Source organism: Sus scrofa, chromosome 6 (assembly GCF_054392235.1).
Source record: "Sus scrofa isolate SSC_HxYL_T2T_F1_AM1 chromosome 6, Sscrofa_HxYL_maternal_Yorkshire_Landrace_v2.0, whole genome shotgun sequence".
NCBI lineage: Eukaryota > Metazoa > Chordata > Mammalia > Artiodactyla > Suidae > Sus > Sus scrofa.
In genome coordinates this window covers 62441883-62469146 of record NC_139388.1, presented here as the reverse complement: position 1 = coordinate 62469146, position 27264 = coordinate 62441883, and the positions used below count along the sequence as shown (strand labels likewise).

The window sequence follows — 27264 nt, the reverse complement described above, 5'->3', positions numbered from 1 at the left end:
AATGGTTCATAGGGAGTTCAGCTGGTTAAGGATCTGGCGTTGTCACTGTGGTGGTGCAGGTTCGATCCTTGGCCCAGGAAATACCACATACTGTGGAAAAAAGTTAAAAAAAAAAAAAAAAGGTTTGTGGTGAATTGTATGTTATGTGACTTTCACCTCAATTAAATGCAGTCGTCCCTCTGGTATGCCAGGGGATTGGTTTCAGGATCCACCACAGATACAAAAATCCACAGATGCTCAAGTCTCTTATTTAAAAGGCGTAGTATTTGCACAAAACTTACACTTGTACTTTAAATATCCCCTAGATTACTTATAATACCTAACACAAATGTAAATAGTTATAAATACAATGTAAATGTTATGTAAATAGTTGTCTGCCTTGGCAAATTCAAGTTTGGCTTTCTGGAACTCTTTGGAATTTTTTTTTCCCCCTGAATATTTTCAATGGCAGTTGGTTATAAATAAATAACTTAGTAAACATTCTGAAGACTACACGAAACACGCCTGTGGGTCTTATCCAGCCTTGTGGCCAGGAGTTGGAATCCTCTTCTTTGGGCTTTAAAAAAAAAAAAAAAAGACAATTACACAGAAAAATACAATATGATTCCATTTACATGAAGTTCAAATATAAGCAAAATGAAACAATTTTTTTTTTTTGGTCTTTTTTGCCTTTTCTAGGGCTGCACCAGCAGCATATGGAGGTTCCCAGGGTAGAGGTCCAATCGGAGCTGTAGCCACCGGCCTGCACCAGAGCCACAGCAACGTGGGATCCGAGCCACGCCTGCAACCTACACCACAGCTCACGGCAATGCTGGATCCTTAACCCACTGAGCAAGACCAGGGACCGAACCCACAACCTCATGGTTCCTAGTCAGATTCGTTAACCACTGTGCCATGACAGGAACTCCAATAAAACTTTAAAAAATGAAAAAAAATATAAAATAACTCTACCCAAAGTTTTGTGATGATCTATGTGGACAAAGACTTTGAAAGAGAATGGATATGTGTACATGTGTGACTGAATCACTTTGTTGTGCAGCAGAAATTGTCACAACCTTGTAAATCAACTGTACTTCAATAAAACTGTAAAAAAATGAGAAAAAAAAAAAACTAGAGTTGTGCATTGAGGTGGGAATATCAGTGAGGAAATAGCAGCAGCTTCCAAGATGCTAGTTTTTTTTCTTAGTCTAGGTTCTGGGGAAAATAGGTGTTTTTTATTCTAATTCTTAGAGAAAAAATTAGCATTTGGCCGCACTCGTGGCATACAGAAGTTCCTAGGCTACGGCTCGAACCCATGCCACAGCAAGGACCTGAGCCACAGCAGTGATAATGCCAGATCCTTAACCCCCAGAGCCACCAGGGAACTCCAATTTTAATTCTTTAAATGGGGTGTTGCGTCGCCCATTTTAAGAGAGTCAAACTATTCATACATTTGTCTTCATAAAGCAGCACATGTAGGGGGCACTTCACATTTAAAAGTAAATGTTTGCTGAATTCTAAAAAACCCATACATTTGGATGTAAAGTAAAATATCTGCCTTAGGTGAATCTGATTTGAGAGTGTATGGGTCTTCTAGGTGCTATTTGGATCCGTGCAACTTCTTTTTAAGTTTGAAATTAGGTTCCAAAAAAGGTAACTGTAAACAGAATAGGACAGAAAAAGCTGTAGGTTTCCAGAAGCTTCTATTTTCCTGCAATTCAAAAAATATGAGGTGGCGTTCCCATCGTGGTGCAGTGGAAACAAATCCGACTAGGAACCATGAGGTTGTGGGTTCGATCCCTGGCCTCGCTCAGTGGGTTAAGGATCTGGCATTGTTGTGGCTGTGGTGTAGGCTGGCAGCTACCGCTCCAATTAGACCCCTAGCCCAGGAACCTCCATATGCTGCGGGTGTGGCCCTAAAAAGCCAAAAGACAAAAAAAAAAAAAAAAAGAGGTGACAAGATGCAAATTAATGCAAATAAATTCAATAAGTTCTCCTATAATACAATGTGGTTCCAGTTATTTTGTATTTCCTTCTTCCGGTTTTGAAAAGTCCACAGAAACCCCAGGTGGGAAAGAGGGTGCAGAGGGAAGGCCCCACTGGACAAAGGGTCACGCACCCAAGACCAGAGGCCCCCTCCCCCAAGGCGGACGTCTCCCGGGCTTCCAAGAGTCGGCTGGGCACAAAGTCAAGTAGAAAACAAAAAAATTGTCCAGGATCCCCTTTCCCAGCACTTATCTCAGTTTATAATTGCACATTCATTAGCGTGATTAATGATTAATATCTGTTGCCATCACCAGACTGTCAGCTCCGTGGGGGTCCCTTTTCACTCCCTACTGTATGCTGGGCCCAAAGTGCCACTTGATAAATAACACTAACAGCAAGACTGATGGAGTTAGAACTGTGTGCCAGAAGGTCTTCCAGGGGCTTTGCAGGGATTATTGCCACGTTCACGCCTCACGAGGACTCCAGGTAGTGAGCGTGAGGAACCAAGACACAGAGCGAAAGCAAGGGGTTGAAGTTATGGGAGGGGGAGCCAGGGTTTCACGCCGGACAGTCCGGGTCCAGAGCCCACATTCTTAGCCACAGCCTGACGCTTCCTCTGCTCCTTGAAGAGAAGTGAATGCACAGGAGTTCCCGTCATGGCTCAGTAGTTAATGAACCTAACTAGTATCCATGAGGACTCGGGTTCGATCCCTGGCTTTGCTCAGTGGGTTAAGGATCTGGTGTCATTGTGAGCTGTGGTGTAGATCACAGATGCAGCTTGGATCCAGCGTTGCTATGGCTCTGGTGGAGACCAGCAGCTGCAGCTCGATTCAACCCCTAGCCTGGGAACCTCCATTTGCCTTGAGTGCGGCCCTAAAAAGACCAAAAAAAAAAGAAGATGAAGCTCTCTGCTAAGGATTCTGAGCATGGAGTTCCCATCATGGCTCAGTGATTAACGAATCTGACTAGGAAGCATGAGGTTGTGGGTTCGATCCCTGGCCTTGCTCAGTGGGTTAAGGATCTGGCGTTGCCGTGAGCTGTGGTGTAGGTCGCAGCTGCGGCTCGGATCCCACATTGCTATGGCTGTGGCATAGGCCGGAGGCTGCAGCTCTGATTGGACCCCTAGCCTGGAACCTCCATATGCAGCAGGAGCAGCCCAAGAAATGGCAAAAAGACAAAAAAAAAAAAAAAAAAAAAGGATCCTGAGCACGATGTTCAGTGCATAAAGGAAGAAAGAGAAGGTCCTTCTGCATCTGAGATGGGGTGCAGTATCAGCCAATCAAGAAAGGGTTATCCCACCCCTCCTGGACGACAAATGATCTCCTTGGGAGGGAGCTGCTTCTAACCCTGGGACAAGTCATAATTATATTATAAATGTTATATGGTTTATGTAGTATAATACATGGTATTGTATAAATATCATGTTACATTATTTATATAATAACTTACACTGTGTAAATATCATGCCACATATGTAATTGGTATAATATTTATGTTATAAATATATTAATATTTATATATGTTATGTCATTTGGTTACAACATATATGCATATGTAATCATAGGAATTCCATATATGGGAGAATATGAATATTTTATATAAAGATATGCTATAATTATATATGATTATATAACATATAGTTACATTCATAAGGTATAATTTGATATAGAAATATTTGTGACTATATTATTATCTCCATATTAATATAATAATCTGTTTATTATGATATAATCATATATTATATATAACATTAACATAATACATAGAATTTTATTTATGTTAGAGTTATCTTACCATGTTTCTATTTATATTAAATATTATATTAATTGTATAATATAAAAATATGTATTATATATTTCTGGGGGCCATGCCCACAGCATGGGGAAGTTCCTAGGTCAGGGGTCAAACCCACGCCACAGCAGTGACCCAAGCCTCTGCAGTGACAACACCGGATTCTTAACCCACTGCACCACAAGGGAACCCCCTATAATAGCACTTTATATAATATTATATATTATACATAACGACAAGTATAGTTTATACTTACAGAGAGAAGCACTTTGGAGACTCACAATCACAATATTAATACACTCACATCCATAAGCCACCGCCGTTTCCATATTCTCAATATTTTTAGATGTTTAAAAGCCTCTGGCCTTTGCGATCAGCCTTAGTGATTCCTATCTAACTGTAGAATCCACTCGAGCTGTGATCTTCGAGTTGAAATACGTGCCTCGGTCTTCGAGAGAGGAGGCTGGGCCCTTGGCTGAAGGACTTCAACCGGTGGCATCAGGTTTTCAGGCCCTGGTCACTGTCCGCTGTTAACCAGCTTCCGCCAACACTCTGTTCACAAGGATACTCCTGGGAGTTCCCACTGTGGCGCAGCAGAAATGAATCCAACTAGGAACCGTGGGGTTTCAGGTTTGATCCCTGGCCTCGCTCAGTGGGTTAAGGATCCTGTATTGCCGTGAGCTGTGGTGTAGGTCGCAGACGCGGCTCAGATCTGGCATTGCCTGCGGCTGTGGTGTAGGCTGGCAGGTGCAGCTCCAAATGGACCCCTAGCCTGGGAACCTCCATATGCCACAAGTGCAGCCCTAAAAAGACAGAAAAAAAAAAAAAAAGAAAAAAGAAAAAAAGGATATGTGTGTTCTCTAAGACAGAAGCTTCTTCCCGGGTCCTCCTCGGAACTTCCTTCCATGTCTGTATTCCTACCAACAGCTGGTCAAGGCCACATCGGCTGCTTCTCGAATATACCTCAACACGCCTCCGGCCTCTGCCCATTTCCCACTTCCGAGGCCACTCCTGCATTTTCAGATGTCCGTTATAGCAGAGCCCCGCTTCCAGGTACCAACGTGTGTATCAGCTTGCAAGGGCTGGAGTTCCCGTCGTGGCAACAGTGGTTAAAGAATCCAACTAGGACCATGAGGTTGTGGGTTCGATCCCTGGCCTCGCTCAGTGGGTGAAGGATCCGGCGTTGCCGTGAGCTGTGGTGTAGGCTGCAGATGCGTCTTGGATCCCGTGTTGCTGTGGCTCTGGCGTAGGCCGGTGGCTGTAGCTCTGACTGGACCCCTAGCCTGGGAACCTCCATATGCCAAGGGAGCAGCCCAAGAAATTGCAAAAAAAACACAAAGTTTGCAAGGGCTGCTGTCACAAAAAGTACCACAGCCAAGGGGGCTTCAGCAACAGGGATGCACTGTCCTACGGTTCTGGAGGCTGGATGTCCCGGATCCAGGCGTTCGTAGGGCTGCTTCCTTTGGAGGGCTGCGAGGGCACCCCCCCTCGCCCTGTGGCCGGCCGGCCGCCTTCTCGCTGTGTCTCTCCCCTGCATCGTCCCTCTGGCCGCGTCAGCATCCTCATCTCTCCTTATTAGGACATTGGTCCTATTAGACGAGGGGCCTCCCTAATGACCCTGCGTTCTCTTGCTCACCTGGGCAGAGACCCCATCTCCAAATAAGATCACACTCACTCGGAGGTCCTGGGGAGGGGTTGGCACCCAAACGTGTACTTTCAGGAGGGACCCCATTCAACCCACAATAGTGTTTGTGTTCCAAGCTGTGTTTTTAGTCGCATTCTGTGGGTTTGCGGACATGTGACTTTGGGGCGGACTAGTAGCACGTGGCAGGTTTCTGGAGCACCCAAGGGGTCCCGTTCCTTTCCCCTGGGATGCACGAATCACGTCACAACGGACTCCAAAGCAAGGTGTTCAATTTCCAAACCTTTAATCCCCAATCAGACCACAACGAGGTCAGACCCAGTGCGCCCCCCATCCCCTGTTTCCCCAGAAAAAGTCTCTCCCACAAGTGAGGGCACCCAAATCTGGGAAATGAACAGGTCCAACGCCCTCCCAAGACCTCCCCGACCCCACGCCCCCATCCCCAGCTACCCCATCAGGTCCCTCCCGGCCTTCCCTGGGGACCCTCGTTTGTGAAAACCCGCCCCCCACCCAGCAACCCAAATTCAGCCCCAAGAAAAATATATGTACAGAGGAAAAAGATGAGGGCGTGAAGGCCAGGTGTTTGCAAACAGCCTGGGCCCCAGAGCAGGGAGAATACAGTCTCTCTAGGACAAGGGACAAGAGATTTTGAGGGGGACAAAGGAGAAGGGAGAAGGGCTTGGAAGTTGCTTAGAGAAAGCACAGCCGTAGTTCTAGGTGGCCCTGGGCCCCGACTTGGGACAGAGTGAGCCCCAGGGCCAGGGAGGCAGCGTGAGCAGGAGAAAGCAGCCGCCCCCCAGGATCAGGACCAGGCCGGCCCCCACACCACAGCCCAGAGACCACGAGTATTCATAGGTCAGGGCTGGGGCCGGGGGTGGCTCGGGGCTGACCCTCTGTAGCAAGGCGTGCACAGAATGCCGGAACACCTCCAGGCTGACCAGAAGCAGCAGGCCTGTGGGAGAGAAGAGACGTGGCACTCAGGCCCCTGGGGTCCCCAACTTAGGTCTGCGCATCTCCCCCAGTATCCCCCATCACATGCTCACGCAAACAAGAAACCTGGGGGACCCCCAGCACCCCCTCAGTGACTACTTACTAAGCTTCTAACTCTACAGCAAGCCCAGTTTTGGAAGCTGGAGAGAGAGAAGGAGTAAGACACAAATGCAGACAGAAAGTAGAAGGTGGGTGCCAGAGGTGGGGTGGAGAATGGGGAGTTGGTGTTTGTGGGTCTTTTTTTTTTTTTTGTCTTTTTAGGGCCACACATGCAGCATATGGAGGTTCCCACGCTATGGGTCCAATCGGAGCTGTAGCCACCGGCCTATGCCAGAGCCACAGCAATGCGGGATCTGAGCCACTTCTGCGACCTACACCACAGCTCATGGCAATGCCGGGTCCTTCACCCACTGAGCGAGGCCAGGGATCGAACCCACATCCTCATAGATCTAGGCGGGTTCATTAACCCTGAGCCATGACGGGAACTCCCCTAATGGGGACAGAGTTTTAACTGGTGAACGTGCGAAAGTCCCGGAGATGAATGGTAGTGATGGTTGCACAGCAGTGTGACTGTACTTAATGTCACAGAACTGGACACTTAAAAATGGCTCAAATGGTAAGCTTTATGGTACATGGATTTTAGGGCTTAGAAAAAGAACAAAGCAAACCCAGGCATCGAGAATCACAAAAGTCAAATTAAAACTCCATCAAGACTTGAGTACAGCAAAGGAAAGCATTAAAAAAAAAAAAAAAAAGCACGAAAAGACAACCTATGGAATGGGAGAAAATAGTTGCAAATGATGCAACCGACAAGGGTTTAATCTCCAAAACATACACACAACTCACATAAGGCAACAACCAAAAACCAAACAACCCAATTGAAAAATGGGCAGAAGACCTGAACAGACTTTGCTCCAAAGACATACGGATGGCCAACAGGCACACGAAAGAATGCTCAACATCACTAATTATTAGAGAAATGCACATCAAAACTATAATGAGGTACCACCTTATACCAGTCAGAATGGCCATCATTTAATAAGCCTATGAATAACAAAGGCTGGAGAGGGTGTGGAGAAAAGGGAACCCTCCTACACTGTTGGTGGGAATGTAAATTGGTACAACCACTATGAAAAACAGTATGGAGGTTCTTCATAAAACTAAATGTAAAATTACCACCCCTGGGCATATACCTAGACAAAACTACAATTCAAAAAAAAAAAAAAAAAAACCCAAAAAGATAGATGCACCGGTATGTTCATTGCAGCACTATTCACAACAGCCAAGACATGGAAACAACCTGAATGTCCATCCACAGATGAATGGATTAAGGAGACATGGTCCATAAACACGATGGAATACTACTCAGCCATAAAAAAGACCAAATTAATGTCATTTGCAGCAACATGGATGGACCTAGAGATGATCAGACTAAGTGAAGTAAGTCAGAAAGAGAAAGACAAATACCATAGGATACCACTTATATGTGGACTCTTAAAATGGGGGCACAGAGATCCTGCTGTGTCACACTGGGGACTCTGTCTAGTCTCTTATGATGGTGCCTGATACTGTGTGAAAATAGAAGGTGTACATGTATGTGTAACTGGGTCACCATGCTGTACAGGAGAAAAAAAATTGTATTGGGGAAATAACTATGAAAAAAATAAATAAAATGTGGAGTCTTAGATGTTAAAAAATAAAAATAAAAAATAAAATAAAATGGGGGCGCAAATGAACCTACCCACAGAACAGAAACGGACTCACAGACCTAGAGAACAGACGCGCGTGGTTGCCAAGGAGGAGGGGGAGGGAGTGGGATGGACTGGGAGTTTGGGGCGAGTAGATGTCAACTGTTATTTTTCGAATAGATAAGCAAAGAGGTCCTACTCTTTAGCACAGAGACTATCTCCGATCTCTTGGGACAGACCATGGTGGAAGATAGTATGAGAAAAAGAATGTATATATATGTATGACTGGGTCCCTTTGCTATATCGCAGAAATTGACACCACATTGTAAATCAATTATACTTTAACAAGAAAATTTAAAAAAAGCTTTAGTACAGAGTGATGATCGAATCTAAAATAGTTGACATTGGATTCCCTGGTGGCCTAGTGGGTTAACAATCCAGCATGGTCACTGCGGTGGCACGGGTTCAAGCCCTGGCCCGGGAACTTCCACATGCCATGGGTGTGGCAAAAAAAAAAAAAAAAGTTGAAACCAGAGAAGCAGAGAGTAGACTGGCACTTGCCAGGAACTAAGGGGAGGGGGAAAATGGGGAGATCCTGGTCAAAGGGCACAAACTTCCAGCTGTAAGATGAATAAATTCTGGAGATCTAATGTCTAGCATGGTGACACCACACACACACACACACACACACACACACACACACACACACACTCACACTCACACAGAGTTTCTACTTGTCAATCATGCCCTGATAAAGTTGGAAAAAGAGTGACAGTGGATGACAAAATGAAAAGAAAATCAGTTCGGTTGTAATGCAATTTAATTAAAGGAAAAGAAAGAAGAAAAAAAAAAGTACCAAGCCAGATAAAGACCCTAAGCACATGAAACCTATGTTCTACTTGGAGGAGGCAGAGGGTAAACAAATCAACCAAGGCTTGCAAAACGCAAATGCCTCCAGGAGACAGTGAGAAAGGACAAACACATGGGCAGGCAGGTGTGGTGGGGACAGTGACAAAGAGTAAGTAGCCCAAGCCTAGAGCCAACTACGGCCCAGCGGAAATGGGGACTTAACTGTCCAGCTCTTCTGATTTTTCAAGAATATCTAGCATTTGAAAAAATTACTACAATCTTAACCAAAAAAAAAAAAAAAAAAAAAAAAAAAAAGGAGTTCCTGTCGTGGCACAGCGCAAATGAATCCGACTAGGAACCTTGAGGTTGCGGGTTCGATCCCTGGCCGCGCTCAGTGGGTCAAGGATCCAGCCAACGCCAGATCACGGCAACCTGTGAGCTGTGGTGTGGGTCACAGATGTGGCTCTCGGATCTGGTGTTGCTGTGGCTGTGGTGTAGGCCAGCAGCTGCAGCTCTGATTCGACCCCTAGCCTGGAAACCTCCATATGCTGTGGGTGCAGCCCTAAAAAACAAAACAAAAAACAAAATTAGATCTCTATGGGAATCCACCTGACCTTTAAATACGGCTCAGAGAAGTCTTCATACACTGCCAACCAAACCAAGTACACGGATGGGCTGTGGCTGGCCTGCGGGAGGCCGGGGTGTAACTTTCAGAGTAAACACATGAGAAGACCGGCTAATTTCAGACAGTGATGCTCCTTTTAGGAAGGAGGTAAACACAGAGTGATGGGAAGGGGCGTGGCAGCCAGGGGCGGGGCCGGGACTTGAGATGGAGTCATCGGAAAAGCCACCCAAGCCGAGACCCGAAGGATGACGAGACGCCAGCCAAGCACGAAACACTCAGTGATGGCTGTTCCAGGCAGGAGGGATGCAGAATCTTTGTAGCAAAGATGGAACACAGAGTGTTGGAGGGAAAAAGGGTCAGTGTGGCTGGAGCAGAGGATGGTGAAGGGTGGGCAGGGGTCTGGTCCTGCAGGACCACTGCATGGTCATGCATGAATCGTGGGTCCTGGCTGCCTCCCCTCTCAGACCCTGGAGTCCCGCCCCAACCTCACCCTGACCTTCCTTCTTGCACTCCGGTTCCCTCATGGGTTTTTTTTTTTTTCTTCTTCTTCTTCTTTTTTTGGCTGCTCAGCAGCATGCGGAGTTCCTGGGCCAGGGATCAGATCTGAGCCACAGTTGCGACCTATGCCACAGCGGCGGCAACCCCGGCTCCCTTAACCCACTTTCCTGGGCCGGGGATCAAACCTGCGTCCCAGCATTGCAGAGACGCCACCTGTCCCGTTGTGCCACAGCTGGAATGCCCAGTTTCCCCGTGCTTTTAATTCAGGAGCTTGGAGGAGTTCCTGTTGTAGAGCAGCAGAAACGAATGAGACGAATATCCATGAGGATGTGGGTTCGATCCCTGGCCTCACTCAGTGGGTTGGAGATATGGTGTTGCTGTGAGCTGTGGTGTAGGTTGCAGACGAGGTCCAGGTCCTACCTGCGGCTGTGGTGTAGACCAGAGGCTACAGCTCCGATTTGACCCCTCGCCTGGGAGCTTCCAATATGCTTAGGGTGTGGCCCTGAAAAAAAAAAAGGCAAAAAAATTTTTTGAATGAAAAATAAAAAATAAATCAGGGGCTTGGAGAATACAGCCTGGAGTCTATGTCCGTGTGGCTCAGTGGTCCCGCTGGGAGCCCTCCTTGTGCCCAGGCAGCTCAGCATTAGGGCTCTGGAGGCGGGAGAGACACCATCCTGTCCCCTTCATTCCACTGTACATTCATGCTTCTTCTCATTCAGTCAACAGATCTTGAGCTTTCATTAGAAAATACTAGAATATATTGGAGTTTCCTGGTGGCCTAGTGGTTAAGAGATCCAGTGTTGTCACTGCTAAGGCTTGGGTTGGATCCCCGGCCTGGGAAACTTCACATGCTATAGGTACAGAAAAAAAAAAAAGTATACATATACATATATATATTAAAAAGTATATATATATACAAATATATATATATATATATTTTTTTTTGTCTTTTTGCCATTTCTTGGGCCATTCCCGCAGCATATGGAGGTTCCCAGGCTAGGGGTCCAATCGGAGCTGTAGCCACCGAACTACACCAGAGCCACAGCAACGCGGGATCCAAGCTGCGTCTGCAACCTACACCACAGCTCACGGCAGTGCCGGATCCTTAACCCACTGAGCAAGGCCAGGGATTGAACCCACAACCTCATGGTTCCTAGTCAGATTCGTTAACCACTGCACCACGACGGGAATTCCCCAAAAGTACACACACACACACACACACACACACACACGTGTATATACATATATTAGAAACAATATATTATATATACAAATATATATGTATATGCATATATGTATTATCTAAAAAAACAAGACTAATGAAGGCCCTATCCTCCTGGATCTTCATCCTGAAAGTGGAGCTGGACGAAAATCAGGTAAATGTATTTTTAAATTTTTTTGTCTTTTTAGGGCTGCATTTGTGGCACATGGAGGTTCCCAGGCTAGGGGTCGAATGGGAGCTACAGCTGCTGGCCTACACCACAGCCACAGCCACACAAGGGATCCGTGCAGCATCTGTGACCTACACCACAGTTCACGGCAACAATGGATCCTTAACCCACTGAGCGAGGCCAGGGATTGAACCTGGGTCCTCATGAATGCTAGTCAGATTCGTTTCTGCTGCATCACTATGGGAAGCCCCAGGTTAATGTATTGATATGGGTTGAACTGGTGAACTGTGTCCCCCTCAAAAGTTTACACATTGGGGGTCCTGACCCCTAGCACCTTGGAAGGTGACTATTGGGAGATCGGGTGTTTAAAATAGATGATTATGTTAAAATGACGTCACTAGGGTGGGCCCTAATCCAATATAGCGTGCCTTTGGAGGAGGAGGCAATGAGCAGGCAGGGGAAGGACCAAAAGCGCTATTCCACGCCAAGGAGGTGGCCTCAGAAGGAACCAACCCTGCTGCCATGTTGCCCGCAGCCTTGCAGCCTCCAGAACTGTACAAAAATGCATTTCTGGTGTCCAAGGCACCCAGTCTGCAGTACTTGGCTGTGGCCGCCTGCTCAAATGAACGCGTTACAGAAACAGGACATTTCAGGCAGTGATCCCTTCTGAGAAGCAAAGTAAGGCCAGGCAGGAACACAGCAGGCGAGCCATGGTGCCTGACAACGGTCACTCTCTGAGCAGGTGATGTACAACCAGAGACTTCAATGCTATGAAGAAACGGGGACATGGGCAGAACTGGCCGAAGAACGTTCCAGGCCAAGGCGAGAGCCGTGCCAGATGCGCTGAGGAGGGCATGAACTTGGAAGGCATGAACTTGGAGCGTCTGAGAACAGCAGAGAGGCTAGCGTGGCCGGAATGGAGAGAGCCCATGCAAGAGGTGACGTCTCCCGTGGCCAGGACCAGGCCACATACAACCCTGGAGAATTCCAGTGGTAGGAATTTATCAGTGGTCTTTGATCTGGGGAGGAACCACAACTTGAGTGATGGTTTTAACACGTCACCAAACAAAGGGCAGGTAGGATCTGGCCCTGGGCTCTAGTTTGGGGACCACTGGCCTTGACCCACTAGCTTTGTGCCAGAATCGAATCAAATGCTCCCACGTCTTGCCTCTTCCACTAGACCTGATGAGGGGGTATTATTATCAATCCCACGTTACAGATGGGAAAATTGGGAAAATTGCAACCTAGAAAAGAGGCGCTTGAGTTTGAGCCTGGCCAGGTCTCTCTGGCAGACTGTTAATCGTATCACTTGACCTCCTCCCGGATCAAGGATCAAGCCTGACTTCCCTCCTGTGACCCAGAAGGGCCTCAGGATCTGGCCCTTGCCTCCTTCCGCAGCCTCTCTCAAGCTGCTCTTCCAGTGCTGTGGCAGCAGGGAGTAGAACTTCTTTCAGATCCTGAAATGCACCAAGTTCTTTCAAGCCAGGAGAGCCTCAGGCTGCTTGGAATAACTGTCTGCTAACCCCTCCCTGAGCCTGCCTTACGCATCCTCATTCTCTACATCTCCACTTAAATGACTGCCTCTTCCGAGAAGCCTTCCCTGACTGAGAAGTCGCCATCAGGTCTCGCTGTTACATATTTTCATTATGCTCTTTACTTGTCATTTATAGCACTCATCACAATGGGTAATTATGAACATCTATTAATTCATTCATCAATTTCTGCTTTGTAGGGCCACACCCGTGGCACATGGAAGTTCCCAGGCGAGGGGCTGAATCAGAGCTGCAGCTTCCAGCCTACACCACAGCCACGGCCACAGCAGATCCAAGCTGCATCTGTGACCTACACCACAGCTCACGGCAACACCAGATCCTTAATCCACTGAGCAGGGCCAGAGATCAAACCTGCATCCTCATGTATGCTAGTGGGATTCACCTCCTTTGCACCACAAAGGGAACGCCCATGTATATTAATTTATATGAGCCTTATTTATTTGCCTAATTTCTATCTCTCCACTAGACTATATAATCCCCATGAGGGCCAAAAACTTGTTTGTCTCTCATCTCTAAAATCCAGAACACCACCTGACAAATGTATTTCAAGAAGAGAAATCAAATACCCTGAACATGTCATTTGCTTGTACAATTTGCACAACATTTTCGTGCCCGAGACTTTCACAAAACACTTTTATAGCCACCCCTGCATGGCACCCCCAGGAATAACGCAGGCATGGGTTCAGTAACCACACCAGCACCAAATTCCTACCAAGCTATAGGTTCCATGACAACAGGGGTGTCTTAATCTTGTTCATCATTCGATGGCCAGTGGTACCTGGCACAGCATCTAGTACCTACTAGCTATTAAAGGCACGCTTGTTGAGCGAATGGCTGGATGAAGAGATGGATAAAGAGATGGATGGAGAGAGAAAGGGAGGGAGAAGAGAATGGAAAAGAAGGAAGAAAAGGCAGTGGGGGAAGGAGGGAATGGATGGATCAATGGAAAGACGGATGACTAGATGGAAGGATGCGTGATAAACAGATACTTGGATGAGTGAGTCTATAGATCGGAGGAGAATTAAGCTCAGAGATGGAAAATGATTTCCCTAAGATCACTCAACTCTTAAGATGTCGGGACGCCAACCCAGATATCTTTGGATGCCCTGGGGATTTCCTGGTCCGTCTTTGACACCAGCACCTTCCTCGTTCTCTGTGCTCCAGGTCCCACGGGCTTTCTTATGGGACCTGAAATTGACCAAACTCTTTCTAGCGTGGTCACCCACTCAGACATTGGAAGTGGCGCCTCCTCTGCCTTAAATCAAGTGTCCTCATCATGCCCGCTGCTAGACTCTACTTTTCCTTCAAAGCACTTACCGCAGTTTATAAGTGCGGGATGATCTGTAGCATTTCGGTGTCCTTAACCAGAGGACAATCTTCTTAAGGGCAGGCACTTTTCTGCCTGGTACACTCTTATAATATTACATATGACATATATATATTATATATGCTGCACAATAATAGTATATCAAGTGGAATATATAATTTCACATGGAATGATATATTACATACATAATACAGAATTGTATGATATGTATTATTATATGTCATATGTAATGACATATGTCCTATGTAATATATATATTGTGTATAATGTGTCTCTGTATCTATCAATGAATTAAATGAACCAATGAATACATGAAGGAAAGGGAATGACTGAATTTCTCCTTTATTGAGGATGATTTTCTAAGGCAACACAAGAAGAAGAAGAAGGGGATTACTATTGGTTTCCATTTACGTGCGCTCTTGAACACTCATCCTGTCTCTGCAGCCTCATCTTGAGCCAAGCCGCTGCTTCATCTGCTCGTTAAGGTTACCATGTACATTTGTGCGAGCTTTGCCCTGCTTTCTGGTCTGCTCCTTCATGCTTTTCCTCAGACTTGCCAGGCCTTTTACAGACTTCATCCATGCTGTGCCATCACCATTGCTACCAAACACCAGCTCACCACCACCACCACCGCCGCCACACCACTGTCGACACCATACTTTGGAGAACTCCTGTTCCTCCTCCACTTGTCAGCTTAAACAGCACTTTCTCAGGAAGTGTCTCTGATACATCATCGTGTATACCCGTTATCTGCTTTATCATAACTCTCATCACAATTATGGTTGAAGTGTTATGTGTCTAATTGTTGGTTACTGACTATCTCTGCCTGAATCTAGGCTCTATGAGGGTAGACAAAGTGTCTCTCCAGCCCTTAGCACACTGCCTAGAACATAGCGGGTGCTCAGTAGATATGCAAAGGATAAATACATGAAGCTTATATGACTAATGACCTATCTTATATTTTATTTTTATTTTGTCTCTTCTAGGGCCGCGGCTGCAGCATATGGAGGTTCCCAGGCTAGGGGTCTCGTTGGAGCTATAACCGCTGGCCTACACCACAACCACAGCATCGCAGTATCTGAGCCGCATCTGCGACCTACACCACAGCTCACAGCAATGCCCAGATCCTTAACCCACTGAGCGAGGCCAAAGATTGAACCCGCAACCTCATGGTTCCTAGTCAGATTCGTTAACCACTGAGCCACAACAGGAATTCCAACCTATCTATCCACCTTAGGAAACATCTGATCCAATGAACGCTACATTTCACAAGATATAGGATTTTTTCTGGACTCTCAATTCCAAAAATGCAATAGTTCTTGCAGATCCCAGGTCCGAATCTAAAAGAGCATTTGGAGAAACTTCAATTCCCAACCAACAACGGGGGCCTGGAACTTTCTTACACTTGAGCCTATTATTGTCCTTGTGATTCTTTCCCAGCATGCAACAGGGCTTAGGGCCCTCCCTCAACCTCCCAGCATGCAACAGCACTTGGGGACGTCCTTCAACCTCCCAGCATGTAGTAGTGCTTGGGACCCTCCTTCAACCTCTCAGCATGCCACGGTGCTTGGGGACCCTCAGGTTCAAAGCGAAAAAGTGTTTGGAGACCAACCCCCACCAATTCCCAGTCCACAAAAGAACTCAGAACTCACCTATCCGTGAGGCTTCTAAAGCCCTTGAGCTTCCTCCAATTCTTAGCACACAGTAGGGCTCAGAGACCCAACCTCCCAGCATGCAACAGGGCTTAAAGCCCCAACCTCCCAGCATGCAGTGGTGGTTGGAGCCTTGACCTCCCAGCATGCAACAGGGCTTAAAGCCCCAACCTCCCAGCATGCAATGGTGGTTGGAGCCTCGACCTCCCAGCATGCAATGTTCTCGGTCTCCAGGCTCTCATCCCTCACCTGAGAGGCCAAAGCAGACCGCTCCCACCCGGAGCAGGAACTCTGCACCTTTGCTGAGCACCATGATGATACAGAGGCACCCCAGGGCCATGACTACCAGGCCTAGCACTGCTATCACCGCAGCTGCCACATTCACCTCTGCGGGAAGGGGAAGTAGAGAACATGGGATGTAGGGAGTGGGGAGAATTCCTACATAGGAGCCCAGAACCAGGAAGCTGAAAGATTCGGGACTGGAGGAGAATTTTCAAGAAGATCATCCAGTCCAATATTTTACTTCCACTGTTGAAAGAACTAAGACTCAGAGAGGGTCAGTTATTTGCCTAGGGTCACAGAGCAGAGAAGGGACAGAGACAGGATAAGGAGATGGGAACTACCAATTATTACTTATGGCCTGGGCACCATTGGTTTACAGGTGTGGAGTCAGGCAGTGGGATATTACAGGGGAATGACCCCAGTGGGACGTCTTCCCAGCTACTTCCTAGCTAGAAGGCTCTAGTAAAGTCACTGAAACTTTCTGAACCCCAGTTCCCTGCTCTAGAAAATCAAGATCAAAATCCCTCTTTGGTTGGGCTGCCATGAGGATTAGACATGACACATGTAACATACCCATCGCTCCGCTTGGCCCAAAGCGCTTGTTCCATAAATGTGCATTACGGTTATTCTACTAACCCAGAGAAGCAGTGACTTGCCCAGGCTCACGTAGCACCAAGACACGAAAGGAATGATATATATGTGTACATATGCACACACATACATACCCATATATATTCATTTATATATATATATATACACACACATATATTCAGTTATATATATATATATATATTCAGTTTTACACAACACTGTAAATCAACTATACTTTAATTTTTAAAAAAGGAATGGAGAGAGTAAGGAACAACTGCTTATTAAGGACATACGATGTGCCAGGCACCACACTGTGTTTGGGCTGCAACATCTCATTAAAACCTTATAAAGACAAGATAATATCCATGACACGACCACAGTTCCTTTACTGGGGAAGATACTGAGGCACGGGAGTGATGGAGAGGCTGTGGTTAGAGTAGAAATGCTAAAGTCTTAAAAGTTTCATTGTCTAGTATGGTAGCCATGAGCCACAGATGGTCTTTTAATTTTAAATGGATTTAAATTGGACAGGATGGTTTTTTTTTTTCCCCTTTTTAGGGCCACACCCTTGGCATATGGAGGTTCCCAGGTTAGGGGCTGAATCAGAGCTGCAGCTGCCAGCCTGCGCCACAGCCACAGCCATGTCAGATCCAAGCCGTGTCTGCAACCTACACCACAGCACACGGCAATGCCGGATCCTTAACCCACTGAGCAAGGCCAGGGATCAAACCCGCATCCTCATGGATGCTAGTAGGATTCATTACCCCTGAGCCACAATGGGCACTCCAGGATTTATTTATTTGTTTGTTTGTTTAATGGCCATACCCAGGGCATATGAACGGTCCTGGACCAGGGATGGAATCTGAGCCACAGCTGCCACCTACAATGCAGCTGTGGCAATGCTGGATCCTTTAACCCACTGCGCTGGGCTGGGGAGTCAACCCGTGCCTCTGCGGCTGACCTGAGCCACTGCGGTCAGATTCTGAACACACGGTGCCACAGCAGGAGCTCCTCGATAGAATTGAAAACTCCGTTTCTTTGTTGCACCAGCCACATCTGGCCAGCGGCTACCATGTCTGGCAGACAGAGAACATGTTCATTTTCACAGAAGATTCAGTAGGAGAGCACTGCTTCAGAGCCAGATTGATTGGGGTTTGAATACTGCCTCTGCCCCTTCCTGGGAAAACAAACTATTTATGGCCTTCTGTTTTCCCCTCTGGAAGACTGAGATGAGATAAAGCCCCTGCCCTACAGGGTCTTGGCAAGGGCAGGCGCTCTTATCAGTGCAACACCCAGTGCTGTGCTTAGCATGCGGGGGGGCGGGGAGGGGAGATGCACATTTGCGAGGGGTTAGCCTGCTCTGCACAGAGAGGGGCTGGGACCTGCCCAGAGTTACAAAGCACATGGTGAAGGCAGAGCCGAGGCAGGACTGTTGGACCCAGGGCTCTGGAGAACCAACCCCCTAAAGATGAGACACCCCCCTGCCTGCCCCAGGACTTAGGAGCTTGCTCCCATCCTGCGGTAAAACAACAAAGGGGACAATGCTATTAAGAGCTCCAGATACAAACTACTACACATAAAATAGATAGGCAACAAGGATTTAGCCGTGTATCAGAAGGAATTATATTCACTGTCTTGTAATAACCTATAATGCTACATAATCCGGAAAAAAAGAACCGAATCTCTGGGAGTTCCCATCGTGGCACAGCAGAAACAATCCAACTAGTGTCTGTGAGGATGCGGGTTCAACGCCTGGCTTTGCTCCGTGGGCCAGGGATCCAGCATTGCCGTGAGCTGTGGTGTAGGTTGCAGACACGGCAGCTTGGATCCTGTGTTGCTGTGGCTGGGGTGTAGGCTGGCAGCTGTAGCTCTGATTCGACCTCTAGCCTGGGAACTTCCATATACTGCAGGTGTGGCCCTAAAAAAGCAAAAAAAAAAAAAAAAGAGAGAGAAAGAGAGAGAACTGAATCTTTTGACTGCACACCTGAAACTAACACAATATTTTAAATTAACTGTACTTCAATTAAGAGAAAGAGAGAGAGGAAGGAAGAGGGAGGGAACTCATCTAGCAGGGTCAGCACATCCCCTCCACCCGGGGAAAAAGTTCTTACCTTTCTTTGTGGTTCTCTGGAAGATGCGTGCATTCTCTCCCGTGGTGAAGAATTTAAAGTAAGTGCAGTTTGCTTCTGTAGGAACAGAGAGAAAAAGAGAGGTCATGACCTGGAGGTCCCGAGGGTAAGCCCAGGTCTGGACAGTTCACACAGCCCACAGTAACCTAGAAACAGGACATGAGCTACCCTCATAGAGAGATAGAATGCCCAGAGAAATAAAACCACCAGCTATCACACAGCTCTCCAGGAGCTGGGATTCCAAGCCAGGGCTTTGAGGTCCAGATCTGTGGCTTTGAGGGGGCAACTGATCTCCCTGAGCTTCTCACTCTTCCTCTATAAAGTGAGTGAACGGACTCTTTCCTGGCTCTGTCATGTGGGTTTGTTGAGGGTCAAGCGAGATGGAGGATGTGCTTTATTCAGCCAAGGACACCAAGATCCAGGCAGCTAAAGGCTAACACACTCCGAAGAGATTTTTATCTCAGAAAGGATTCCTGTCTCGACCACACAAAGAACACCTGCAGATCCACAAGAAAGGAGAGGCGACCCAATTGAAAAACGGACAAAGGCTAGGAAGAGTCAATTCATAGAAGAGGGAGCCTGGATTACTCACAAGTACATGAAGCGATGCTCCGTCTCACCAGGGATCACAGAAATGCAACTTAAATCAGCAGCGGGACGCCACTTCAGATCAATGGGATTGGCAAACATTAAAAGGGTGATATTGGAAGGAGAAGAGGAAACAGCTGCGGGTGAAGGATAGGTACTAGTCTTTCTGGAAAGCACTCCGACATGCTTTTTCTTTTTTTTTTTTTGTCTTTTGTCTTTTTGTCTTTTGTTGTTGTTGTTGCTATTTCTTGGGCCGCTCCCGCGGCATATGGAGGTTCCCAGGCTAGGGGTTGAATCAGAGCTGTAGTCACCTGCCTACGCCAGAGCAACCTACACCGCAGCTCACGGCAACGCCGGGTGGTTAACCCACTGAGCAAGGGCAGGGACCAAACCCGCAAACTCATGGTTCCTAGTCGGATTCGTTAACCACTGCGCCACGACAGGAACTCCTATTTTTTCCATTATAGCTGGTTTATAGCGTTCTGTCAATTTTCTACTGTACAGTGTGGCAACCCAGTCACTCACACATGTATACCCTTTTTTTTCTCACATTATCATGCTCCATCATAAGTGATGAGACCTAGTTCCCAGTGCTACACCACAGGATCTCATCCCTCATCCATTCCAAAGGCAATGGTTTGCATCTGTCAACTCCAGATTCCGAGTCCATCCCACTCTCTCCCCCCTCCCCCTTGGCAACCACCAGTCTGTTCTCCAAGTCCATGAGTTTCTTTTCTGTGGAAAGATTCGTTTGTGCCGTATATTAGATTCCAGATATAAGTGATACCATATCGTATTTGTCTTTCTCTTTCTGCACTCTGATATACTGTATGAAATGAAGCCTGTTTATAACCCAACAATTGCACTTCTAGGTATGCATCCAGAAAAAAAACAAAACAAAACAAAACAAAAAAACAGGTGCAAGAACATGTATGTGTTGCATGATGCTCACTGCAGCACTGTTTGGAAGGACAGGGAGTCGGAATCAATGGAGATGTCCATCTCTAAAGGAACAGAGAGTAAAGGTGAGAGATGCTCCCCTCCCTCCACTCCCCCTGCAGCCTCGGGCAAGTCTCTGCCCTACCTGCTGAGCCACAGACTAGAATAATAGAAAGCAGCACGGAGAGATCTGAGAAACCCAGTGTGAAGCAAAAAAGAAAAAATAAAATAAAAATAAAAATTGGAACAATCTACAGCATGATGTTATTTAAGTAAATTAAAATACCTAGCTAAAAATAACACTATATATTTCTGAGCTCAAATACATAACCACGGATGCACAGCAAACACGCTAAAAGATGAGTTAGGAAGGAATGAACACAACAATAAGAAGGTAAAATAGAGGGAGTTCCCTTGTGGCATAGCAGGTTAAGGACTTGGCATTGTCATTGTGCTGGCTTGCATTGCTGCTATGGTGCAGTTTCAGTCCCTGACCCAGGAACTTCCACATGCTGCCAGTACAGCCAAAAAGAAGAAAAAAAAAAAAAAAAAGAAGAGAGAATGTAAAATATATCACAAGAAGGATCTTGCAAAGACTGGTAATGATTTTATGACATAAACTGAAGAGTATGATTCACCCAACTCTGCGTGCTTGAGGTTCAAGAAACCCTACACCACGAAACTACAAATTTTTTTTTTTTTGTCTTTTTGTCTTTTGTCTTTTGTTGTTGTTGTTGTTGTTGCTATTTCTTGGGCCGCTCCCACGGCATATGGAGGTTCCCAGGCTAGAGGTTGAATCGGAGCTGTAGCCACCGGCCTACGCCAGAGCCACAGCAACTCGGGATCCGAGCCGCGTCTGCAACCTACACCACAGCTCACGGCAACGCCGGATCGTTAACCCACTGAGCAAGGGCAGGGACCGAACCCGAAACCTCATGGTTCCTAGTCGGATTCGTTAACCACTATACCACGACGGGAACTCCCAAAACTACAATTTAAAAAGACACATGCACCCCAATGTGCACAGCAGCCGTCTTCACAACAGCCAAGGCAGAGAAGCAACCTAAATGAATGGATCAAGATGTGGCACATACAATGGAATGCGACTCAGCCGTAAAAAGAACAAAATAATGCCACTGGCAGCAACACAGATGCAACTAGAGATTGTCATACTAAGCGGAGTCAGTCAGAAAGAGAAAGACAAATACCATATGATATCACTTATATCTGGGATCTAACATACGGCCCAAAGGAACCTTTCCACAGAAAAGAAAGAAACTCATGGGCATGGAAAGAGACTTGTGGTTGCCAAGGAAGAGGGGGAGGGAGTGGGATGGACTGCGGAGTTTGGGGTTGGTAGATGCAAACTATGACATTTTGAATGGCTAAGCATCGAGGACCTGCTGTATAGCACAGGGAACTCTGTGAGGTCTCTCGGGATAGACCGTGATGGGAGATGACAGAAGAAAGGGAATGTGTGTGTGTGTGTCTGTGTGTATATGACTGGGTCACTCTGCTAAGCAGCAGAAATTGGCACAACGTTGTACATCAATCACACTTAAAAAAGAAACTCTATGCTAAACTAAAAGGGCACCTTCAGAATTGCATTTTAAAGCCAGAACTTCCGATAGAATTCACCTAGTCCAATTCATCTTAGTCCTAACTTTTTTTTTTTTTGTCTTTTTGCCTTTTCTGGGGCCGCTCCCGCGGCATATGGAAGTTGCCAGGCTAGAGGTCCAATCGGAGCTGTACCCACCGGCCCATGCCAGAGCCACAGCAACTCGGGATCTGAGCCGCGCCTTCGACCTACACCACAGCTCATGGCCATGCCGGATCCTGAACCCACTGAGCAAGACCAGGGATCGAACCTGCAACCTCATGGTTCCTAGTCGGATTCGTTAACCATTGCACCATGATGGGAACTCCCAGTCCCAACTTTCTACAGAGGGGGAAGCTCAGGAGAGAATGGATGGAAAGGGAGGAAGAGAGGGTGAGAATAAGCGGGGCCAAAGAATTGGGAGAAAGGCCAGGTGGTCTAGGAGGGTGGAAAGGAATTTTCCAAATGGAAGGAGGAGATGGAGGGAAAAGAGGTCAACGCCAGAGTCAGGTGAGGTGTGTGAGACATCCCACCTGGTCCTCTGAGGGAAAGAGGGCGGCGCGAGATGTCCTGTCAGCAACGGCGGGAAGTATGAGTCCTGATCCTGCAGCAGCAAGAAGTAAATAAAGGATGTTTCTGTAACAAAGCAAAGGGCGAGGATGCTGTCTGTAGCTGTCGGTGGGGAAACACAGGTGAGGTACATCCTTCTGAGACAATGTGGGGTGTCTGGCATCCATCCGGGCTACTCATGATTTAGGATATCTTGTCTCTGGAGTTCCCTTTGTGGCTCAGTGGTTAAGGAATCCAACCAGGAACCATGAGGTTGCGGGTTCGATCCCTGGCCTCGCTCAGTGGGTTAAGGATCCGCCGTTGCCGTGAGCTGTGGTGTGGGTCACAAACACGGCTCGGATCCAGCGTTGCTATGGCTCTGGCGTAGGCCGGCAGCTACAGCTCCGATTCGACCCCTAGCCTGGGAACTTCCATATGCCGCAGGAGCGGCCCTAGAAAAGGCAAAAAGACAAAAAAGACAAAAAAAAAAAGATATCTTGTCTCTGACTCCGGAGGATATGGTACCTCCCATTCGGAAATAAGCGGGTGATGGGTCACGCACACCCCCACTTTGGGAGGTCCTTTGATGGGCAACAGAGTGTGATGGATATTTCTGAAATACTGATACTTGTGCGATGTCCTCTGCAGGGTCAGGATTGTGGGAAGATGATGGTCCTTTCAGGAGGCTGGAGCCCCTTTTGACCATTAGGGCGACATCAAGGGATGTGAAGGACCTCACATTATGCAGTCGGGTGGGGCAGGACATCCCCTCCACGGCTGTGAGGACCTCTGGGACATACCTACGGACAAGGGAGATGTGATAGAGTGTAGTTGTTTTTTTGTTTTTGTTTTTTTTTTTTTTGTCTTTTTGCCTTTTCTAGGGCCGTTCCCGTGGCATAGGGAGGTTCCCAGGCTAGGGGTCGAATCGGAGCTGTAGCTGCCGGCCTACACCACAGCCACAGCAACGCGGGATCCGAGCCGAATCTGCAACCTACACCACAGCTCACAGCAACGCCGGATCCTTAACCCACGGAGCAAGGCCAAGGATCGAACCCGCAACTTCACGGTTCCTAGTCGGATTCGTTAACCACTGAGCCATGATGGGAAATCCGAGTGTAGTTAAGAACAGAGATGACTAGGGTTCAAATCCCATGTGACCAGCCCAGGTGCACAGACCGAGCCCCTTACATTGCTGGCTCCACATGTTGGGGATCATAACTACGCTCAGAATTGCTATGAGGATTGATGAGTTAAGGTCTCTGAAGTACTTAGAGCCAGGCACGACCTAAGCATCTACTATTTTTTATTACCAGAGCATCCCATTCTTCTACAGTTTGGGAACTTCCTGCTTGAGGCTCTGAGGTTGCAGCCTCAACCCGTCTGCCTGCTAAGTGGGTGGGTACCTCCGATAACACAGGTGCTCGGCATCCCACTCTGCTATCAAGGGCTTGGCACTTCCTAATTTGGACCCTACGGATACAAGATCGTAAGACACCCTTTGGAGAGTAAAGAGTGTCGTGGATGCCATCCGGGTGATCAAGCGACATCCTAAATGGCCTCCGAGGGGTGTCAGATAGTTTCCCTGGGTCAGTAGAGGTGGCATGAGATCCCATTCCCGTTCCCAAGGGGTATAGGATGTCCCACTGGTATAAGTTTAGGGCTTGGCATGTCCCGTCAGGGAGAGTGAGAGGTATGGGAGCGATCTCTGGCATGGGGAGAGGGCGACGGAGCCACTCTGCAGGAGAGTGAGGGCTACAGGGGCATCTGTGAGAGAAAATGAGAAGGGCTGGAGTGTCCAACCTGGGAATTTGAGGTGAGACAGACAGGAAATGAAAATGATTTCACGGGAAGCACGAGGTCGGCCCCGGGAGGCTGAGAGGTGCTTGGTGAGTATCCATTGGGTGAAATCAGCAGCAGGAAGGAACGACACAGATTCTACTTTGGGGGTGGGTCCCCAGGATGGGAGTGGACGCTGTGTCCAGTGTGGGGAGGGCACGTTGGCACTAGGAACCCAGACTCTTTCTCTAAGGGCCCAGGCTGTCTGTGGGCACATGCACAGGATGTCTCAGGGGCTTCAGTCGATTCTGGGGATGCAGGGTGTCTGAGGGCACCAGCTGTGTCCAGAGGCAAACGGTGTCTCTGGGGACACCAGCTCTGGGGGTACAGTCTGGTCTGGGGACACAAAAATGTCTGGCATCACAGGCTGGGCTGGGAGTGTAGGAGCTTTGGGGGTCCCAGGATAGCCTGGGGGCATAGGCTGGTCTGGAAGCAAACTGGTTTGGGGGAACCCACTACTCTGGGGGGCAGAAGCTGGTCTAGAGATATAGACTGGTCTGAGGGTGCAGGCTAGTTGGGGGGTACAGACTGCAGTTTGTGCCTGGAGCACAGGGGGGATGCGGGCACTGGCTCTTTCTGGGGATGCAAGCTCTCTGTCTTTGGGGCTCAGGCTCCCTCTGAGACTCGGTGTTCTCAGATCCCGCCTCTCTGCTGTGTGGGGGGTACGAGCCCGTGGCAGGGCCTCTCACCTCCAGGCAGCTCCGCGGGACCGCAGGTGTCTCTGCCCGCCGGCATGTCCGCCTGCCACAGTCGCTTGGTGCACATCTTCCAGAGCCCCAGGTGAGCTGCATCGCAGACGGCACTGCCGTTGTCCCTGTAGGTGTTGAGTTCCACCCAGAACTCGGTGCCCACGGCCAGCACGGCCAGCGTGGCGCCCACGGAGGTCAGCAGCAGCGCCAGCTTGATCTTGCCCTCCTGCTCCGGGGTCATCCTGCCGGACTTGTGAGCCCGCCGCCGGCTCGCGGCCCCTCGCCGCCGGTCCTCCTCTTGCAGGAAGAAGTTGGACCACATCATCATCTTTGCCGCCGGCAACGAGGCTCAGGTGCGAAGGAGGCCCGAGCCCGAGGCAGGCTCTCGAGGGGTGGGGGCGGGGAGGGAAGCGCCTGGCGTCTAGAAGCGTGTGAGGGGGCCGGCTTCCGCTGATCTACAATAGGAAAGATCTGAAACCTCCCTGGAACCTCGAAAGGAGACGTCGAGGTGGTCCCCTGTGGGGCTTCGCAGAGAAAAAAAAAAAACAACTAGATCCTCTGCTGAGAACCCTCTAAGGTCCAGAGGAGGGCCCGGGGTACCCACTGCAGCGCAGCAAAGATGGGACCAGAGAAAAAGCAAGGTTCCCCCAGCGGCAGCGCTCGAAACGGGGTACCCGGGAGGGGAGCCTGAGGGCTCCAGGGGAAGGAGAACCGAGTGTCAGCTGAAGCTCTGCGGGGCGCTCTGGGGTCCCCACCCGGAGGAATCACCAAAGGGAAACTCTTGTTCCCGGATGGAAAGGACCTGAGCTCCCCACTAGGGCTCAGCGTTTGGGGTACTCGGGAAGGAGAGCTGAGGTCCCTTATGTGTTTGAGAGGAGATGCTTCCTGGCTTCTTTGGGCTCAGAGTGTGGGGAAGGAGGAGCTGGGTCCCCTCTGCGGTTCAGAAGAGGAAAGACTGGGGTGCCGGGTGGGGTGGGGTTCAGAAGAGGAGGGCAGAATTACTACCGGGTCCCAGAGGGGCAGTAGGACCTGCAACTTTCACAGCGGAGGATCTGCTGTAATTCAGGAAAAGGGGCTGGGGGTCCCCTTGGCCATTCAGAGATCAGAGAAGGTCTACACTGGGGCTCAGATGAAGGGGCTGTGGTCCGCACTGCGGCTCAGGAAATGGGGACAAAGCCCCCCGCGGCTCAGAGGGCAAGTGGAACCCGGGAGGGACTCTGTGTCCTTTGAATCACTCGGCTCCCCCTCCCCCGGGCTCCCAGGGCCTGCCGGACCCGGACGGCTCCAGGCTCAGCTCCAGGCCAGGCGCCTCCCTCAGACCTCCCACCCCCGTCTCCTGGACAGGGACCCCTCTCGCTCTCCTGCCTCGGCGCCGCGCCGACCCCAGCTCCGCGATGCCTCCGAACCGCCGCTTCTGCGCGCAGCTGCCCGCTCGGCCCGCCGGCCCGGCGGCTCCGCTCACTCCCAGCCTCGCCCCCATCCGCCCACCCCCCTTCACCCTCGCCGGCTATTTCGGGCGCGACCCGTAAATAACACCCGCACCTGTTGCCGGCGCCTGTTGCCATAGGGATCCCGGGTATTTTAAGGGGACGAGGGGCGGGGAGGAGGCAGGCTGCCTGGGGAGGAGGAACCGGGGGCCGGGTCCTGACCGCCGGGGCCCGAAAGGACTTTTACTTCCTTAAGGGAGCAAGGGCGGGAGCTGAGGGTCCGATCGCCTAGGCGGCGGGAGAGGGGGCAGGGCAGGGAACCGGGAGCTCGGAGCCGGAGCAGGCCCAGCCGCGACCCTGCACGCCGGGGTCTGGGGAGGAGGGGCCGGAAGTCTGGAGGAGGTCCAGGCCCCTAGCCCCGCCTCCTGAAGGCCAGGGGAGCCTCCTGGGACCGAGGGAGGCGGGGCTAGCGGCCTGGACCCCGGCCTGTGGGCAAGGGGCGAGGGGCCGGGACGCCCGGGTCTGTGGGGGAGGGGCCGGCACTCCTGGGTATGAGGCCGGAGGAGCCCTGGGGACTCTGTTTCCGGGGACTGGACACCTGGCATCTGGAGGAGGGGTCTGGGGACCCAGACTCCTGAATCTGTGAGCAGAGACGCCTGGGGCCCA

At 49.1% G+C, this 27264-nt stretch overlaps 1 protein-coding gene across 15 annotated transcripts; it reads right to left on the bottom strand.

The window, feature by feature from the left end:
- Nucleotides 1-5660: 5660 nt before the first annotated feature.
- CACNG6 (calcium voltage-gated channel auxiliary subunit gamma 6) lies at nucleotides 5661-26971 on the bottom strand. 15 transcript variants are annotated; one of them, XR_014806666.1, is made up of 6 exons: nucleotides 26714-26971; nucleotides 25172-25626; nucleotides 22631-22733; nucleotides 18956-19030; nucleotides 16221-16358; nucleotides 10078-10899 (listed from the first exon to the last, which is right to left on the bottom strand). XR_014806666.1 is itself a non-coding variant. In XM_084961992.1 (5 exons), the coding sequence occupies exons 2-5, from the start codon at nucleotides 25497-25499 to the stop codon at nucleotides 6255-6257; spliced, it is 570 nt and encodes a 189-aa protein (XP_084818118.1). In that variant the 5' UTR covers nucleotides 25500-25626; nucleotides 26714-26971; the 3' UTR covers nucleotides 5661-6254. The 15 variants fall into 15 exon arrangements, 11 of the variants coding, with proteins under 11 accessions (XP_084818118.1, XP_005664874.1, XP_020950560.1 ...); XR_014806667.1 differs by lacking the exons at nucleotides 10078-10899; nucleotides 16221-16358 and adding an exon at nucleotides 5661-6350; XM_084961992.1 differs by lacking the exons at nucleotides 10078-10899; nucleotides 16221-16358 and adding an exon at nucleotides 5661-6350 and having other exon boundaries at nucleotides 22631-22701.
- Nucleotides 26972-27264: the final 293 nt, after the last annotated feature.

Excerpts from the sequence above, each read along its gene's own strand:
- CACNG6 (XM_005664817.4), bottom strand. The coding sequence starts at position 25,499 with ATGATGATGTGGTCCAACTTCTTCCTGCAAGAGGAGGACCGGCGGCGA. Across the intron at positions 19,031-25,171 it reads TCCCGCGGAGCTGCCTGGAG|AAGCAAACTGCACTTACTTT; the intron begins GTGAGAGGCCCT and ends CTGTTCCTACAG. Across the intron at positions 6,351-16,220 it reads GGTCTGCTTTGGCCTCTCAG|GCCTGCTGCTTCTGGTCAGC; the intron begins GTGAGGGATGAG and ends TCTCTCCCACAG.